The 20,289-nt window shown below is 31.3% G+C and overlaps 1 protein-coding gene across 4 annotated transcripts in view; it reads right to left on the reverse strand.

Annotated features, from left to right (window-relative positions):
• Nucleotides 1-20,289, reverse strand: part of Klp98A (kinesin-like protein 98A) — a 254,634-nt gene that overhangs the window by 14,800 nt on the left and 219,545 nt on the right. For all 4 annotated transcript variants that reach the window (XM_075367558.1, XM_075367559.1, XM_075367557.1 and 1 more), the window contains 5 exons: nt 13,585-13,822; nt 11,185-11,316; nt 9,227-9,360; nt 5,705-5,812; nt 2,419-2,461 (listed from right to left, as the gene is read on the reverse strand). In XM_075367558.1, coding sequence (XP_075223673.1) covers nt 2,419-2,461; nt 5,705-5,812; nt 9,227-9,360; nt 11,185-11,316; nt 13,585-13,822 — 655 coding nt within the window. The remainder of the gene's footprint in view (nt 1-2,418; nt 2,462-5,704; nt 5,813-9,226; nt 9,361-11,184; nt 11,317-13,584; nt 13,823-20,289) is intronic.

Raw genomic sequence — 20,289 nt, forward strand, 5'->3', positions numbered from 1 at the left:
AAACTTTATAAGTTTTTCTTTCTCTTCCCACAAACTGCAGCATAGCTGTAACTGTAATAGCTTTTTTGTAATCATGGAAAGAATTTATGGATACTCTGTATATATATATACACATATATATATGTGTATATATATATATATATATATATATATATATATATACTGTAAAAAGACTGGAAGACTAGTATAACAGACCTGAGTAACGGATTCCTGCCAATTAAGAGAGTAGTAAAATATATAATAATGAGAAGAATCCGGAAGGGGACTAAAAGGAACCCTTTTTCTAAGGCTAACAGCTCCGTTTAACAATTGTTCTTTGTAATACTGCCTGCTGACACACCATAAACACATGTTTCATGAGAAGAATTACCAGCCCAGAGTAGGAAGTCACAGGAAAGTGAAATTATTTAGACGTTGGTTCTCACACTTCAACTTGGATGTTCTTCTGCAGGTAAAGATGATAGGAGTGTAAATACTCCAGGGAAGATGAGTTGATGTCAGTTTTTAAGAAGCGAGTATTACACTAAGAGTTTAAGAGTATTTTGTAAGGAGTTATTTGTAAGCGAGTATTTTAATGCATACAAACATAGTGTTCGATGTGATGTCAGAAGCATTCCAGTGTGGACAGTACATGAAAACAGGAGTGGTTTGGTGAGTTACTGTTAGACAATTAGTGAAAGAGATAAAATACTAAATTCATTCATAAACTGTTAGTATAGTTTTATTTGTGAACAGGAAAGGTATTTGCAGTAAAAGAACTTTAGACTAACCTTATTTTCATAGTAATACAATACCAGTTGTTATAGGTGTGTACATTAGCGGTCAAGATATTGTGTTTTGTCAATAGGACTAAATTCTGGTTTTTAATATTTAACTGCCTATAAATAAATGATGCTGATGAAAATGATGCAGAATATGACGTGAATTACACGACCAGAACAAGTCTTTACCATCTGGGTAGACGTATTTAAAACTGATCAAAAAGTGTTAATGATAAAGCACATTTTGGATGGCCAGTGTCAAAAGAAATTTTTTAAAAATGTTGAAGTGATTTTAAATTATTGCTGAATAACTGGGAAGCGCAGGAATGCAGCATTACTGTTGGTACTGTGCACGATGACTTGCAATTTTTTTAAGAGACAAGTTCATTGGATTCTGAAAATGCTTTCAGAAGCATATACATCAAGCTTACAGATCTGTATAGAATTGAAAGTTGTTTTAATTGTGAAAGTGAGACAATTTTAAGCCAAGTAGCGACTCCTGTAATGATACTGGATAGACAATTACAAAGTAATTCAAAACGCAGCCTTCTACAATTAAAATGTTGCTTATGGTCCTGTGTGAGGTCATATTCTTCAAAATTATTTGGAGGGTCAGTGTACTATCAACATGCCAACTATTCAAAGTTGCTGGATTATAGCGTAAAAAGTAATATGACAATGCTCGCCCTCACACCACCACACCAACACACAGAAGGTGTGATCCCAAATTAAGCCCCATCGCTGACAGTTCTGATCTGGTCACTTAAGATACCATCTTTCGGTCAATTAAATTCTGCTTTACGTGGAATATGATTTGAAGCTAATGAAGTAGAAAACAGCTGTGAAAACATTTCCGAGATCAACCCAGGAACTCTTTGCTGATAAGACTACAAAAGCGTATAGCGAGATGGGGCAAAAATATAGCAAAAGAAAGAAATTTTGGTGAAAAGTAATACAAATATTAACATTTGTTATACTTAGTAAAATATCTATAAATGTTTGAATTGCATTTTTACAAATTGAATGACTTATTTATTAATAAAATGCAATAATTTTTTTTTTAATTTGCATAAAATTGAAATTAACTGAAATTAATAAAATAATTAATAAATTAGTTACTGATATTAAATTACATTTGAAATTTTGTAATCGATATCAAGAAAAATTATCAAAATAGTGATAATGTTATAAAAAAAATTTGCTAGAATGTATATTACTTAGTAATTTGATGTTACTGAGGAAGGATACAAAAAAGTATGGCAAAAAAACAACTCATCTAATAACATATTTGCTTTTTGGAAGAGGACTCTATAAAATTAGGTAAAACACTTGAATATATTTTTTGAATGACGCCTTTCATTACTAATATACACCAACAACAAATGAATTCATCAGATGTTGTGGAAGGATACTTCTACTGAAAAACTGAATACTATCATAAAAAATTGTTATTACATTTTAACTGATTATCTCTTTTATCAAGAATAATATGTAAAACAACAAATAAAATCAACCACATGTCCACAATATTGAAATAATCTGTAAGGCTTTATATAAAATAATTAATAAACTACATTAAAAAATTGTTTAATATTATTCGCTATCTTAAATAATAATTGAATAAATTATCTTATCGTTAACAAATATAAATACATACCGATATACTTAAAGGTGTGGCCAAAGACATTTGAAGTCTGTCCCTGAAGAAAAGAAAAAAGGTTTTAGCTTAAAATTCTGATCATATTATATTTATAGGTCACTAACGTAATATTTATACTATTAAAAAACTTAAAAATGCAGTCATAAACATTTAAAAATGTATAAGTAAGGCAAACAAAAACTTAATTATATGCCATATCAAAAAATCAACTAAAAACTAAACATGAAGAGATGTTTCGCAGTTTTGTTTGGAACCACTACTATAAATACAAGTGATTCCAAATTGCACAGCAATCTCTCAGTAGAAGATTCTATAGACAAAAATAAGAAAAAGTTCATATAAACATAGGTTAGAAAATGGTTTGTCAGCAAGTTTCAGCTCATGAAACATATAGTCCTGCTTTCTGCTCTCTCTGTGAAATCACCTCCCGAGAGATTACCATGCAATTTGGAATCGCTCTGTATAAGTAAATGATATACAATGTCTTGTAGGGAATTTTAAAATTACTTATTATTTAGCTTTTGATAAATATTATTAAGTCAGTAGTCTACAGAAATACTTGTATATACAGGGTTATCATAAAAGAATGGTGCGGTTTCAGTAATTCATAGGAAGATTATAGGGAAATTTCTAGATGTTATATTGGTATCCCTGAAAGCCTCCAATCCAAAAGTTTGTTTATCAGCAGTTGTAACCACAACATCAGTTCTTGTATTGTTGTTGCGGTGAGTTTAGTGAGTTACTATGTTCTCGGATAAAGACAAAGCAAAGTGTGTTTTATTGATGGCTGAATTAAAATCCGTAATTTTAGTTCAATGTGCGTTTCGACGTGAATTCGGAAGAGATCCACCACACAAAAATAACATAACATGTCGGTTCAGACAATTGAAAGAAACTGGATCGGTTAAGAAACAGAATTCAACCGGCAGACCAAGTGTACCAGACGAAACGGTTGAACTAATTAGACAATTGGCAATTAGAAGTCCTGGGAAGTCCATCCCCCGTCAAAGCGTCGAATTAGGTATTCCAAAATCAACAGTTCACAAAGTTTTACATAAAAAACTGAAATTACACGCTTATAAAATGCAGATACTGCAGGAATTGAAACCCGATGACGGTGTAAAACGTTACAATTTCGCTGTTGAAATGTTGGACAGAATAAGTGAAAACGAATCATTTTTAGACGATATAATTTTTACAGACGACGCTACATTCCATGTGAATAGATGTGTTAACAGACACAATTCATGAATATGGGGCTCTGAAAACCCACACACAATTATTGAGATACAACGCGATTCTCCAAAAATTAATGTTTGGTGTGGTGTGATGAAAAATCGTGTAATAGGGCCTTTCTTCTTTGCTGAAAAAACAATTAATGGAGTTGTGTATCTTGACATGTAAACCGACTATAGCGTTCCTGAGCCGGATGAACTCAAAAACATTCATCGACTTCATTTCCAACAAGATGGTGCTGCCCCGCACTTCAATGCATTTGTCACTGACGCTTTGAATGAAAAATTTGGAAATCGATGGATAGGCCGGCAAGGACCCATACTTTGGACTCCAAGGAGTCCAGACCTGACACATTGCAATTTTTTCTTGTGGGGGTACATCAAAAGCGTGGTTTATACACAAAAAATTCGCGACCTAAACCGCTTAAAAAACAGGATTAATGAAGCAATGACAACCATTAAAGAAGAAATGTTAACTAATATTTGGAGAGAAGTTGAGTATCGTTTGGACATCTGTCGAGCAACTAAGGGCGCACATATTTAAATTTATTAATAATGTAAAAAAATGTTTGAGACGGCAAATTTGAAACATAAACTGTAAGTAATTCTGTTTTAATTTAAACCATGTTCAAAACCGCACCATTCTTTTATGATAACCTTGTACATCTTATTATTTTATAATACATCCCCTTTTTTTTTTTTTACATAACATGCTTATTTAAAAAATTTTAAATATATCTATTTATACAGAATACTTAATTAATATGAATGTATTTTATTGTGATACTGTTAATTTAACTTATGAATAATAATTTTTACAGGCTTAAAACTTAAATTTCATAGATCATTTTCAAAAGTTCAGGCATTAGAGTTTTTATTAAGTATGCTTTGATAACAACTATGTTGGATTTTAAAATTCAAACAAGTCAATAAGTTAGAAATAAGGAAATTTTATGATAAAGGTTTAAATCTTTTTAATTGCAAATTGCTCATAATTAAAAATTGTATGAACTGAATAATTAAAATAATCAAAATTGCTACAACTGGCTGTTAAGGAAATAGAAGAATGATGATGATTCGGTTGTTTTTTTCATTAAAAAATTTAAAAAGAAATCATAAAAGTACATATGACCTAAGAGAAACCTCTTTACAAAATTTCAATTTCCTACAAGCATGAGCCAAGAGATACTGTAATGAAGGATCTAGTGGTATTTTTTACAGGCTGTACCAAAAGATATTGGCCGAACTTAAGGACTGATTTAGGACATTAAAATAAACAATAAAGTTCATGTGGACAAATGCCATCTTACTTTATTTTTTCTCTCTAACAAGTTTAAAAAAAATATGACTATCTATCTCTTAAGAATGAATTGAGATATTGCAGTAATATAACCCAATAACTTCTTTAAAATAAATAAGCTGGAAAATCTTACCTTTGAAGATTCTAAAATGGCCTCCATTAAAATCTTTTATTCATCAATAGCTATGAAAACACTAATTTTATCGGATTATGTTTTTTTATTGTGAACAAAGTGACAACTCATTTGTTCAAATTGGTTGTTTAACAACTGAGGTATAGCTTAAATTATTAAATTGGATCACCAAAAATATTCAGTCTGACAATTTTGTACCTGTTTTCACTTATTAAAAATAAAGACCATTATTACCAGTATTAATTATTTTTAATGCAATTAGTGGAGAAGTGAGAAAAGTAAAGTACAGAGCTTCTAAAGTTACAATCTCTCCCATTCTTGGAATCGTATACCATGAGAAAGTAACCGCTTAATCAGATCACACTGGAGGTGATATTTTCCAACTGAAAAGGTACCTATCTCCCACTACCCATAAAATCTTGGCTGAGATACCTCTAATGAATTTTAACAAAACTGTTAGTAGCATTATTTAAATCAAATTTTCTTATTATGACACATCCATTACAATCTGATTGACAGAGGACACTGCAAATTTAATTGATATAGATTTCATCATATTCTAAGATTAAATTTGAGAGCAAAATAAAATACAAAACCATTCAAAAATGAACTTACTGTAATATTCTGTATCTTATATCTTGTGTAGATTTACTAAGAACGGAGCAATTGAGACACTGTTTATTTTGATACTTAAGATCTTCTTCATAGGTAGACTCTGAGACCCTAAATAAAAAAAAAATCTTTTAAAGGTTAAATTTTCAACGTACTTAGATTTAATAAAAAGTTTACAGTATCTGCTGCTGGAAGAGAATGTTTAAAAACATGAAAAATACTTACCTGGTAAAATGTTTCAAACAAATAAACTATGGGACAGGGATGGTTTTAAGTTTTCCAGTAAACTTTATCTGAATGCTAAGTTGGCTGTGTGAGGCCCAGTGTTATTGTAAAGGATTATCGCAACTTTAATTGGCCGATGGCAACTTTTGTTCGTGCCGGGCGGCTTTCACCTTGTCAAAAAGCTGGTAGTAATATCCACCATCCTTGGGGAAAAATTGACGAGCAACACGCTTTCCAATCCCAAAAGACGATTGTGAATACTTGTCAAGCTGAAAGACAGATTTTTGCCTTTACAGGGCAAGGTTTGAATATTGCATTTATGAATTCAAACAAAAATATAGATTGACGAACCATCAAATGACATTCGAAGATAATGATTTAACTAAAAACATAACAAAATACAATCTAACAGTTGGCAATAATGACATTAGAAAAAAGGAAAATATGAAGTTTTAAATATTACATCATTTCAGTACTAGACAGGGACAGCAGAATTTGCATTTGTCCATAATAATTTTAAAATTGATAAAATAATAAACATTTTTGACAAATTAAAAATTCGCAAATTATAAAAGCGATCTTTATTAATGTAATTAATTAGAGAATTTAATACCTGAAGAAGTGGGATCCTGTGAAAATCGATTCCTAGAATTAATATGGTAAGTTTAACTAATCTATTTACTGTGTTTTGGTGGTTTAAATCTCATTTAATATTAAATTTTTTTAAGTACAGTGGTCAGTATGTTAATGGTCAGTATATATATACATATATATACTGACTAAGTATATGTTTATTATGTTTATTCTGACTTAGAAGCAACTTTACAAATTCAGAAAAATTTCATCATCTAATTCACAAATATTAAACAAACTACATTTCAACATAAGCTGAAATCTAATCTCTTAAATATTCTTTTGGTCTTTAGAGAAACTTAATATAATCCTAAGAGAAACAATGCAGCTTAACAAGTAATATAAAAAAAGCTCAAAAACATTAAAAGTTTGTAGTGTCTTTACCTAAATTCAACCTATAAATTAAAAATATATCTACTATAGCATAAGCAGTAAAGAAAGCATAAGAATATTCCTCAATTTTAATTTCAACAAAATTCCAAAACACACTAAAAATACAAAAAAGTAATGTTATTTCAACATAAATTTTATACTTTAAAATCTCTATGTAAGTTTTTTCTAATTATTATATAAGGTTTAAGGGAATACAAAATTTTATAGCATGCAAAGAATGCTCCATGCCGAACTGGGATTTGAATCCATGACCTTCCATTTGTAAGACTGAGACCTTTACGATATTGAGATCAGTAATTTATATAGTGACAAAAAACTGTTCTACATTAATTTTGTTCAAGTAATACCATAAATACTTATAAAATACTTTATAAAAAAAAATTACTGTCTCTTAATTTACTGGTTATATGACACAAGGCTTTTGTCACAATTTTTTTTAAATTTATTTAACTGCATCTGTAAGATTCAAATGCAACATAACACTCATGTTTGTAAAAGTTGAACTGACTATTCTACTTCCATTAATTACTTTAACTAAATACCATATATGATCATAGTCATTACCCAAATTAATTTTAACAATCTATCTAAAATAATATTCTATCTACAATTTGTGTAAATAACAAACAATAAAGTACAAATGACAAACCAATTCCTGTTTATCTGCATAAATGGTCAAACAGTACAGTTATATAATTAACAGTTTCCATTGTGCCTTTCATTAGTTTAAAGTAAAACGCACAATGAAAATTTGGATTTCACAGGCTAGTGGAAATGATGGTTTGTGTTTTTCAAAAACGCATAATACTGCCTGAACAAAAAAAATGATAAAATAACTACAGAAGCAAAATATTTTTTAAGCCATACTATTTTGGCAATACACTGAAAAAAATCATTCGCCGAAGAGTTGGCTTAAAGTAAAAAGGCTGTCATCTGCTCTTAATATAGTCCTTCAATTCCTCTACTGCAGAAACAAATAAATGGCTAGTCAAGGGTGGTATAATAACTGTATCCTCTTAATATGAGTAATGAAACAATTATAAACCGGTCAATGTACTCCTGTGAAATATGTGTATCGGCTACAGAATTCCATTATAAAAAAAAAAAGTTGAGGAGGACAAAAACAGCAGTGGATTGGTTCTTCCTGTCCAGAAAGAACTTATCTGCTGTTGGTTTTCAGGGGAATATATGGAGAAGCTAAAGAAATGTTTGCCGGAAAAGTATCCAACTGAATAACTGAATTGCAACGGTGGCAATTAATCAGCATGTCAAATCAAGCTCTATAATTTATTAGACAAATATACTGGGAAGCCAAACAACACATTGTACGCCTCAATTGTTTGTTGAGTAATTGAAAGTTGCCAGTTGTGATCAACAAATGATCAGTACTGCGTACAATTTTGTGGACCTAACTGATGGTGTTCTCATATAGTACACAAGGTGGTATTGGAATGGTCCCAAACTGTACTTGCAGCAACTATACTGTGCAGGACAGTTTTGATCATTACTTCCAAGCATGTACTATCGGTCTGCTGAGTGGCATTGTATTTTGGACACATGCTGGTCTAGGGATACAATTTTATAGCCTTATGTTATTAATCATCTGTGATGGCTGATGAATTTGAAACAGCTTCTGAAATATTTTGTGTGAAACTTGATAAACTGGCTACTGAAATTTTTTGAATAATTCACGAGACTCTATAAGGCAGATTTTTGAATGGCAAACTTGATTTAATATAGTAGAATGTCACTTGAAGAGAATATTGATTCTGGGTGACACCCGCAAGTAAAACATCAAAATCAGAACAATCAGAAAAATGTGGAAAAAATCAGAACTCCTCAATGAGAATCACTGTTGAACAATCCATGAATTTTGCAACTTGGTTGGAATCACGGGGACCTGCCAAGAAATTTTAATTGAAAATTTAAACATACATTGTGTTTAAAATACCATCAGTGCCATGTTGATAAAATTTAACCTAAATGGATTGTGTTACTGAAAAATGTCTCCCTCGGCTCTTGTTCCTTCGCAGTGGAAAAAGACCACAGTCGCAGAGACTGTAAAAGATGCTGCAGATCAGAAGCCAACAAAATGCATTCTTACTGTGTTCTTTGACATCAAAGGCATTGACCACCAAGAATTTTGGTTTTAGGTTACATTATAAATCATTTTATTTCCTCTTTGTAAAAGTCTATAAACAATATTAAAAGAAACTGAGGCTGGATCTTTGTCCTAAAGAGTAACAATCGGTAGTTTTAATTAAAAAAAATTACATTTCTTCAGCTGATGTGGATAAGTCATCTGAATCGTCCTGATTAACTACTGATGATACACTAAAATTTTCTTTACATCCTTCTTGTAAACTCTGTTCAAGCTGCACATAATCTCGCTTCATTTCCTGTAGCACCTAAAACAAAACAAAAAAGTAGTCTAAATTTTTCATTAAAATTAAGATTTATTATTATATGCTAGTTATTATATGTTAGTGGGTTGATCATCTTTTTCTATCTTTTCTTATTTTCTATCCAACTTTCTTTATATTATATTTTAGGAAGGAGGCCTCCCTCTATCCAATACTACCTGCAGCCATAATGCTTATTAAGCAGAAAGTGAGTTGATGAGAAAGTTCACAGATCTTACTAAGCATTAATTGGGAAGCCAGCGCATTATCAGTATGTAGTAGCTGAGCTACAATCATACTGATGATGGATTGGCTCTACAGATCCTGATATTCTTAGCACAAATCTAGCAAGGATTAAAATACAAAATACAATGTCTGTTCAACAAGTATTCAAGCATACACCATAAAAATGTAGAGTATTGTTTGCTGACAGTCACAAGGTGCATATTCAGAAAGCACAACTCTGTCAAACGTTTTAAAAAAAAATTTTCATCATTTTCACTTGTTTTGCCTTCTTTGTCCTCAGGATGACTGTGATTTGCGGTGTGATGACAATCTTGATTTCCAGGTTGTACCTTATATCTCAGATCAGGAATCCGACCTTAAGGAAGTTAGGATCACTATCAGCTCGTTCCAGCACATTCTGTTCAAGACATTCATTTTGAATTAATGTCTTTCTATTAAATAGAAACAGTTTCAGCATAAATTTCACAGTCATAATGCACATGCCCCAAATGATCTGTTAAAATCGTGTGAATGAAACTATTACTAATCCCAGTGTTACCTGCAATTGTTTGGAAGGTCAACTGATGACTCTCCATTATCAATTGTGCATGTAATTACTGAAGTTTGGATTTTGGCTTGTACGTAGGTGACCTACTGATCTGTTAATCATTTAAATGTAGTTCGACTATTTTGAAAATGGTTATACCGTACTTTACATAAAACCACACATTAATTTCTGAAACTCTGCTTCAGCTTACAAATTATTTGATTTTGGATATCACCAAGCTTTTGGCAGAATTCAATGCAGTAACACTGTTAAAAATGTTCCGTCATTATGGACAAAATAAAATGCGACAAGCAGCTATTATACGCATAATGGCTGCTGGAAAACCAGTATGGTCAATAAGATTACAGAAAAGATGTGCATGTATATTAGAAACAGTGCTACGCTCTACCTTGTTTCACTGTTTGCATTCAAATACTTTTCAAGAATAAAAATATTTATAAGATAGCTTTTTTTAATTAAAGAAAAGTAAGATTTTTCAAATATTAGCATTATTGTAAGCAAAACAATTCAAAAATAAAAACAGTTAAAGAATTTGAAACAAGAAACTACGGTGGCATTCTAACACAAATTGTATTATTTTATATAAATAATATGCATATCTTCATTAATACTGTAGATACTTTAATTTTATAAAACATTTGATTTTGGAAATATATGAAAAGCGATTTATTAAATGCGGCTATAGATGTTGGCAATATATTGACTTGTTTAAATTTCTTTGCTATCCAGTTGTAGATCTAATGAAATAAGAGATGCAGTTTACTTTATCTTAGATCCTATCAGTTGTTGTATAACATTCAACAAACATAACATTTAACTTGTAGTTTGGTCCATTGACAAAACTACAAGTTGAATAAATGTTAAATTATATTGTAAATGATCAGTTCTTTTTCCATTTATAACATAACGAAAAAATGACATGTGGATTATAATAATTTAAATAATTTTATATTTAATATTATAATTTTCTACATAACAAAATTAATAAACAGGTACTATAAATACGTATAAAAAAATATTAAAAAGATTACACTTACAGATATATGTTTATTTATTTGATTAGAATCAATGTCCGTTTCAAGGCACCTCATGATAAGCATACGTTGCCTTGTTATTTGTTGCATTAACTGTTTCATTTTATGAACATTTAAATTTCTTCCGCTTTCATTCTATAACATAATTACAGTAAATACATTAATTAATATAGATAAATTAAATTTATAAAAATTAAAGAACCGGTACGTGTAATTTGGATATAAATATTTGGACAGTTAAACACTTATATATTCACACAGATTAACTTAAGACTAAAAAAGAAAAAGCTCTTCAATTACAATTATTCATTTACTCCATTTAAATGAAACCTAGGTTATTCTAATATGACATTTAAAAATTAGAAATCTTAATAACACATTAAAGAACCAGGATCCAAATAAAAGAATTAAACATTAAAAATCCTGGGTATTTATATTTGTCTTCTAACAACTGAATTTATATTCCACGCAAATACATAAAGTTTACAATTAAATCTCAAATTTATAAAAGAAAAAAATTAATTTTAAAATTCATGAGTATATTTGATGAAATAAAATAAATCTAAAATGCACTTAGCATTATAATAAAAATTTGCATTAAAAGATATGTAATAGCATTTAAATCCTTTCGGCTATCTTAAAATCAGGCATTATATCAATTTCAGTTTTGTGTAGTGTAATGTAAGTACATGATGAGAAGAGATAATGAATGTAAAATATCAATAATGATTATATTTTATATTCGATAATACATCATTTCCAAAAGCAGTATATTAATTTATTACTTTAAATCATTCGTCTCAATCTTCCTTATGGCTGTGATGTATAGAAAGAATCTGAAATCCAGTCTGATAAAACAATGTATGAACGCATATAATATCATACATTACTATAATAGCTTTAAAAATATCATTTAAACACAAAAATCTTGCAGTAATAATCTTGCCTTAATTGATATGAAAAATAGCCTCCGGCTTTTCTACATGTTTTCCTTTTTGTCGGCATGTCAAACTGTTTCACAAGAAAAAGATAAATTCTAATCTGATCAAAAGCAAATATAATACGCTACAACATACTAAACACGACACTGATTGACTAAAAGCCCTGTCTGGTCAGGAGTACGCTAAATTTAGTTAACTTTCATAATTTACTAGACGACTGTTTAAAGTACACATTTTTGAAATTCTGTGCGGTTTTGATGAATAGGCATACTATTGAATGACAAAAGATTATGTTTAAATTGTTATTACATATTCTCTGTCAACAATTACATATTTATTGATGCTGGTGAAAAAATTTTTACAAATATTTTTATACAAACTATTGCAGAAAAATCATTATTTTCAGACAAAAATGATTCAAATAAACAAACTTTTAGTTCATATGTTTACTTCCTTAACTTGATTTCTACATTATTTTCATACACACAAAAGTCTAAATTTTTTGTTTTTCCATTCTGACTTTCAATCATTAACATCATCTTTTAAATTTTGATATAAAAAAGTATTCCACACTTCAAGCAAACATTCTATAAAATGCATTTTTTCTGTATGAAAGTTCTAATGGAGATAGTTAGTATTTTACGGTATAATTCCTAAACGACGAAAATATCAAAATTTTAAATTACAGATTGGGATTCAGATCTCAGTTTACATGTTTCTTCTCTCTTTCTTGAATAATCGATACCGCTTCTGATGTACTGCATTTGCATTGTTTATTACCTTTTCTCCTTATATTTCAGTTAGCTGTCAATGAATTCCAGCTAGATGAAAATCTTTTCATTTACAAAAGAAAAAGGTGATCATAACTTACTCCTCACAATGAGTAGGATTGTCGAACATCATAGTCAATAAAATTCTGCAGAAAAATATTGACCGATGAACTGAAGAGCTTGGAAATAACCGATAAGTAGACACACTTACAATCAGGTTGCACATAATACAAGCATCACATTGTATTGTTAATGTACGCAAACGATTTTTACTTTAAAAATGACCCTTGTACATTTGTGCTTATCAGTATGTCAATTTTATCAAATAGCATCATTAATTTTTAATTATGTAATGCAATTATTAATAAATAATTACAATGTATAATTTATAATAAAAGTCTCTTCCAGCATTCACAATAAAACCTAATCTGTGAGGAGCAGTGAGTAGATTATGTGGATAACCATTCTGCATTGTCTTGTCTTCAGATACAGAAGTGATGTTATTTTTAAATTATTTTCCACATGCTAAGGGTATATGGGCATTAAATCATAAAAAGACTATAAAGAACAACTTTTGTTACAAGTAATCTTTTTATAACATAATTAACAAAATTAAGGAAAAAAATTAGAAAAGCTATGATTAACTGAAAACAAACATTTTATCAAAAAACAGTATACAACTATTGACTTACGTCAGAGAAAATACAACGTGGTCGTAATTGTAAACTTCTCTGATGAAGAATTTTAGCGTTTTGTCCGAGGTAACCTTGTTTATAAGAGTCATCTACACTAGATACATCACTTTCTCCATCATCTGTTTTTACTTCAGATGTAGAAGGGGACGGTAATAGAGAAGGTGGTAAGTACGATTCATTCATCTTTGGTGAACTAGTTGCAAGCGGGCGAATAGGTGACAATGATAAATTTAAACTATAAAAAAAAAGAATCTTTATTAATATACAAATACAGAAATTTAAAAAAAAGACTTATATTCAATCAACTAAATAAAAATAGAATACCAAAGAAATTTCTTGAATATTATACCATCTTTTATATGCATAATTTGTTATAAAACTATGTACTTTAACTAGCTATCTACGAGGTGAATCAGATTTAAACAGTAATTTTGCTATTCTTCGCAGCAAGCAGAAGAGCTAGATGGTGGAGTGGGGGGTTAATGTTTGGTGTATTAAAGAGGGAAACAGCTCGGTTAGCTCCTCCATTCTGTTCTACCATCAGTATAGCCATGAGTGAGCAGAGGTTCCATCATCTGTTGCACAACGTGTAATCATGAAGTTTTTAACTAATGAAGGTGTTAAGTCTGTAGAAATTTTAACTTGTTTAAAGGTACAGTTTAGGGATGCTACACTGTCCCAGAACCAAGTGTATGGGCCAGACGAGAAACTGTAGAAAATGAAAGTCATGATCGACACCCAAGTCGCACAGCTGACAACATCTGTGCTGTTTGAGAGCTTATCGAAGGTAATCGCCAGAGTTCACTGTTGAAGAAATCATATTAGAAGTGGGTATAGCTGTGGGAGTGCTCAATCCATTATCACTGATCATCTTGGCTTAAGAAAAATTAGTGCTCGATGGGTTCAGAGGTTGTTGACCAAAAATCAAAAACAGGTCAGGTTGGAGATCTGTGAGAGACTTCTGAATCGATTTTGACAAGAAGGGGACGATTTTTTGAGTTGCATTATCCCATGTGATGAAACATCATTACACTCTGGAGTAAGAAATGGTGATTAATGAGTGGTGAAGGAAGGATGAGGGCTGCCCAGTAAAGGCCAAAACCCGTCTGTCAGCCGGAAAAGTTATTGCAACAATTTTTTTTTGACCCAAGGGGAGTTTTACTCATTGATTTTCTCCACAATCAGTTAATGGTGAATGCGACTTATTATTGTCTGCTGCTACAGTCAACAAAATCCACCGACAAACAAAACAACAAAAACAAAAGATGGTGTATGCCCATCAGAGATGTCATCCTTCTCCGTGTCAATGCCAAGCTATACACCATGATTTTGGCATGGGATAAATTGGAAAACCTCAACCACTCTCCCTATGGTCCAGATTTGTCCCCCTGTGACTATTTTTTGTTAGTGGCCTTGAAATAACTGCTTGGAGGGTAACGATTCAAAAACAATGAAAACGAGGAGTGGGTGTGCAATTAGTTGACGACTTGTCCTCAAACTTTTTATGAACAAGGAATATTCAAACTTCCAAATCATTGGCAAAAGAGTGTAGATCATGCAGGAGACTATGCAGAAAAATGATGAAGGTATGAATTGTGTATATTATTAATCAATAAATTCATAAAAAAAAATTAATTATTTTTGATTCACCCTCAAATAAAGACAGCTACCAAAAAAAAATTTCCTTTTAACACCAACACTTTGATACAGTCGTTTGAGAAACCACATAAGTTATGCAATTATAATTTTCAGAAAATCAAAAAACTTTCTATCTGTTCAACAGATAAGGCAAAAATACTGGAATAAATTACACAATTACTTTATACCCCATGTTAATCTCTACCACATTAAAAAGTATAAAAATTTATTTTTTAGTAAAGGAAAATGGCTTCTCATTTCCCTCGACTTATGATTTTACTTAAATTCACGGAATTCTGTACCAGCTTTTACCTTATTTCTTCTATTCTATTTATGAGTAATTACACCAGGAAACTTTTTTTTAAATAAAACAATATTGTATGTGATATTATATCAAATCATAATGCAGTGCTAAAGATTTATTTTAAAAATTCAATATTTTAGAATAAGAAAACATTTCATTTCATAAAACAAACAAGGTAAGGATTATCATTAAAACAATTGATTTTTTATCAAAATGACAAAACATAAAATGTAATCAATTATGAAAAATAAAAAACAATTGTCAATCACTGATATCAAGTACCTCCAATTCATTCTCATTCATTTCTGTAATAGGCTACATAAATCTTCATAGAAGTTTTTCATTTCTTGTTCATCAGACAGGGTACTGTATTAACTTTTTTATATCTGAAAATTTTTTGATGAGTGTATGTACCCTATAAGATATGCACAAGTGACTGGGTAGAAATAATTTCTGTATTTGTACTTTTTAATCGAAACAGGTGCTTTTCAATACCACCATAATATTTCCTTGCACGATCAAAAGAATATGAGAAATGCATGAACTAGCTAATTTTATAGTATATTTTCTCAACTCTGGGTACTTTATTTCCATAAGTTTCCACAGAAAGCAAAAGTTTCTCTTAAAAAAATTTGGGCCACCAATTTTTATAGTCGATAACATTGTTCAATTCAGAAAGAGTAGCAAGGAATTAATTTATTGGTGTTGGAACAATTCAAAATTAAATCCAGATATTATTTTACGGTGTAGATGTGATCACAAGATTTAACTTTTCTTTTTATTAAACTGAAATCTTGGTTGGAAGGTAAGAATGACTGCCCTCTGATTAGGAAGTATTACTTAATCATTCTGAATTTACCTAAGGAGATTAAAGCAGAAAAAAATCCTTATAAAAGTATGGTTTTTATTTTGTGCACCACATCTGTCTGAAAATATATGCAGGTCTTCAATCTCACTCACGTTTCTTTCCAGGTAATTAACCACATAAGAAGAAACTTTATTAGGCCCTTTGATGCCTGTGCCTTCATGGTACAAAAATAATTCTACACTGGAATCTTTCAAGTGATGTATGCAAAACAAACCAACTGTTAACTGGCGCAAGTAAAATGTTTACTGCACAGAAATATGTGGCAACTGTAAATTTTGCATAAAATCAATGCAAATAGCACCAGTGGTTTGATTTATTTTTGTCAGTTCTGTAATCTTCCTTATTGTACTGTAAAATTTTTTTGATTCCTAGATATGAACCAGTTTTTAGCTACATAAACCCTTTTTGCAGCATCACAAAGGTATTTGTTTTTTTATTTTCATTTCCAATTCTTCGCAAGTACAGAATGTATCAACTTGTGGACGTCCAAATTTTAATGAAAAGTGTTCTTTGAATATTTTAAGATAAAATTTGTAATTAACATTTACTTCAGGACATTCCTTTTTGAATAAATCACACATAAGAATGACATTTAATTTTTCACTTAAGTAATGATATTCTCTGTTAGTATAATGAGCAACCTTGGTTGGGAAGGATGATATATGTTCCCTACTTAAATCTATGATCATTCCAGGTTTTGCATTTTCTGGAGTATTTTTACCAGTTCACATAAGAGCTTCACCTGTAATACAAGCTCTTTTTTTTACATTAGCTTTATATTCATTTACATTATGAACTCCTTTTTGTCTTTTCCTTTTCTCAACTATGGTATTTTCATCATTATTATAATTTGAAATCATAATTAATTAACTATTTATGAAATTAAACTTTAATTAAAATTTAACTTTTTTTTTAGAAATTAAATAACATGTGCATCAAACAATATTAACTTCAACAGCAAAGTGAAACAACACTACATAACCTTTTTTGTTATACCAATAAAAAATCAGCTGTTCACAAATCTGTTGTTCATTTAAGAAACCGCATGAGTCAACTGATTAATGTTTCTCCTACGAACAGAATTTTAAATGCATTACAATGTGAATAAATGGCATCTGACTAATATGGTTACTTGCTAGAATGTGTGTCTATGTATCAAAATGATATAAATACAACTATCTCATTTTTGGAAAAATATGACTTATGGAGTTTTTCAAATGACTGATTCAATTAAAAAATGGAGTTAACTCTCTTAAAAAATGAGTCTGATATTTTGTGGAAGAATTGATGTGTGGGATTGAATCTGTGCATTTTTCACATTATATACACCAGCGTCGTTCGGAAAGTTTTTGGCTTGACAGAGAGAGTAAGACCAAAATGACTATGATATTAATCAAGTATGATCCTTTGGTTGGTGCACTGTGAAGTTGTAGATGCATGCATTTGATTACTTGTTTATTGTTATAGAGTATAACGAGCAAGTTCTGACATTTTCTGAAAAATGGATAAAATAAAAATTAGAGTGGTTATAAAGTACTTTGTTTAAAAACGGTTTAACTTTGATGGACATACAAAAAGACTTAAATTCCACTTTAAAGAAGTCTTCCCATTTTGATGGAAAAAACTTCACTACTGAATTTACGTGGTCATATATCCATTCAAGAGAAGAACCCTCAGGACACCCAAAAACTGCTTTGACTAATGAAATCGTCTGATAAATCTACAATGTAGTATTAAATGGTCACTGACAATACAACAAACATTGCAAACATCTCGATAGACTATGTCTACTACTCTTTAAATGATGATTTGAGTATGAAAATGCTTTCTCTCAATGGGTGCTGCATTTATTAATAGTCAACCAAAAATGTATCTGACTGAACAATTCCGCTGAGTTTGTTTAATGTTTTATAACAGCATATGATTTTTTCCTTTTCTTTCTTTTGCCCTGCCTCCCAGAGCCAGACCCGCATTTAAGCATAAATTCAGCTCTGGGAGGTGCCATCACCTCAAACTGCCTGGGCAGCAACCCTGGACCAGGCTATACCATTCCCAAGGACTCCACCCAGACAGGTGGGACTCTGGTCATTTTTGCCTCGCCTCTATTAAGGATCCTCTCACTGGGACTATGTTTTCTGGTGCCTTGCCTCTCAAGTGGGAAACCCTCAAGAGGATCCCTACCAGGCCTACAGTCAACCTTCCCCCAGTGCTGCTGCAGCAGAGTCCCCATCCAATCATTGATGATGAGACGCCGAAGCATCCCACTCCTCCTGGGCAGAGCTGTCCCTCACAAGCACCACATCCTCATGTCGCAGGCACAGCGTGACAGCCCTAACCCCTGGGTGCATGCTCATGCGTGTTGCAGGAAGGACATCAATTATCTTGTCGACAGTCCTTCCTTACATGATTGGCCTCCCTGCAGTTAAAAAATGTCCACTCCGATTTGGGCTACCACAACACTTAGCCTTGTGTCCCAGGCACCAGCAGCTGAAAAACAATCTTCTAGTGCCCCCTTACCACCCTACAGGCCACCCATTCAATGCGCATTCATCTATCAGCCAGGATGGGTGGCACTGCTAACGTGACTACCAGAGTCTCCCCATAGGTCGGCTGCATGGACAAGATGTCAATTGCCGCCGTTTCCTCCCATGACTCAACGAAAGTCCTGCAGAAAGTTGTTCCGGGTTCTCGGGCTGTGAATGCTTCCATATCCTTCACCCGGATGTAGACCCTCCGACCATCTCTCCCTGCCAAAACTAAACTGTCGTTGTACCTTCCACCATTGCAGAGATCTCCCTGCAGAGGTGTTCAGCGGCACGGCCCTAAATAGCATACGATTAGATTCACCATTACTCACCGGAGACAAAAGAACGGGTAGGAGCAATGATAGTGAACCAAAGAAAGCAAAAATGGTTCCATCTGCAAGAAAAGGGTTTTTGGAGGGTATGGGTTTTTGGAATCCTTTTGGTGTCATGTTCAAAGTATCTGGAGAAAGAAAGGAGCATCACTGGAGAACATTAGGCTTCTCTACTGAACTGATTGAAGGGTGCTCTACATAGACCAAACATCCACATCTGGCCAAAAAGAAAGTGCTATTTCACCACAGTAATGCACGCACCTGAATACATATAAAAAGTTATTGCTGCATACTTCATGACCTATGCTCTTAAGTACTTCCACATATACCTTATTAACCAGATTTGGCACCAAGCAATTACTTCCTCTTCCCAAACTTAAACAAATAGCTTGCTGGATGAGCCATTTAGTTCAGTTGATGAGGTAAAAGCTGAGACAACCACTTATTTTGGGGAATTGGACAGATTAAATTGTAATGAAGGGAATTAAAAAGTTGGAAATTCATCGGTCTATATGTATAAAATTCCAAGGTGATATTGAAAAAAGAAATTAATTCAGTTGATCATATCAAATATCAATTTTAACTTATGACAAAGGTAATAAATGACCTTAGGTAGAATTTAGATAATTGATGATTAGAGAAAAAAAAGTAATTATTATATAAATCGGTAAGTTAAGTTGATCGGTATTAATTTGGTGAGTTCATGGTGGATTTTTGTTGATAATTATTAATAGCAATACACTGAACAACATGTTTAATAAACATAACCTTTCACAATTTATGTTTTTTTTAAAATTAAGATTAGAGAGAATTGCTTCTCTCTAATCTTAATTTTAAAAAACATAAATTAAATCAACAGATTTTAATATTTCCTAAACACTTAATTCAAAATATGATGTATTTCACTTAAAATTAATACTTACAATTCACTATTTATCAGCTTAAAAAAAGATCTATGTTAGCTGAAAATACAATACAACAATATTTCTTTTTATTAATAAATAGAGAAAATTACTAAGATTTTAAAAACTGTGA

This window comes from Lycorma delicatula, chromosome 5 (genome assembly GCF_047948215.1).
Source record: "Lycorma delicatula isolate Av1 chromosome 5, ASM4794821v1, whole genome shotgun sequence".
Taxonomy (NCBI): domain Eukaryota; kingdom Metazoa; phylum Arthropoda; class Insecta; order Hemiptera; family Fulgoridae; genus Lycorma; species Lycorma delicatula.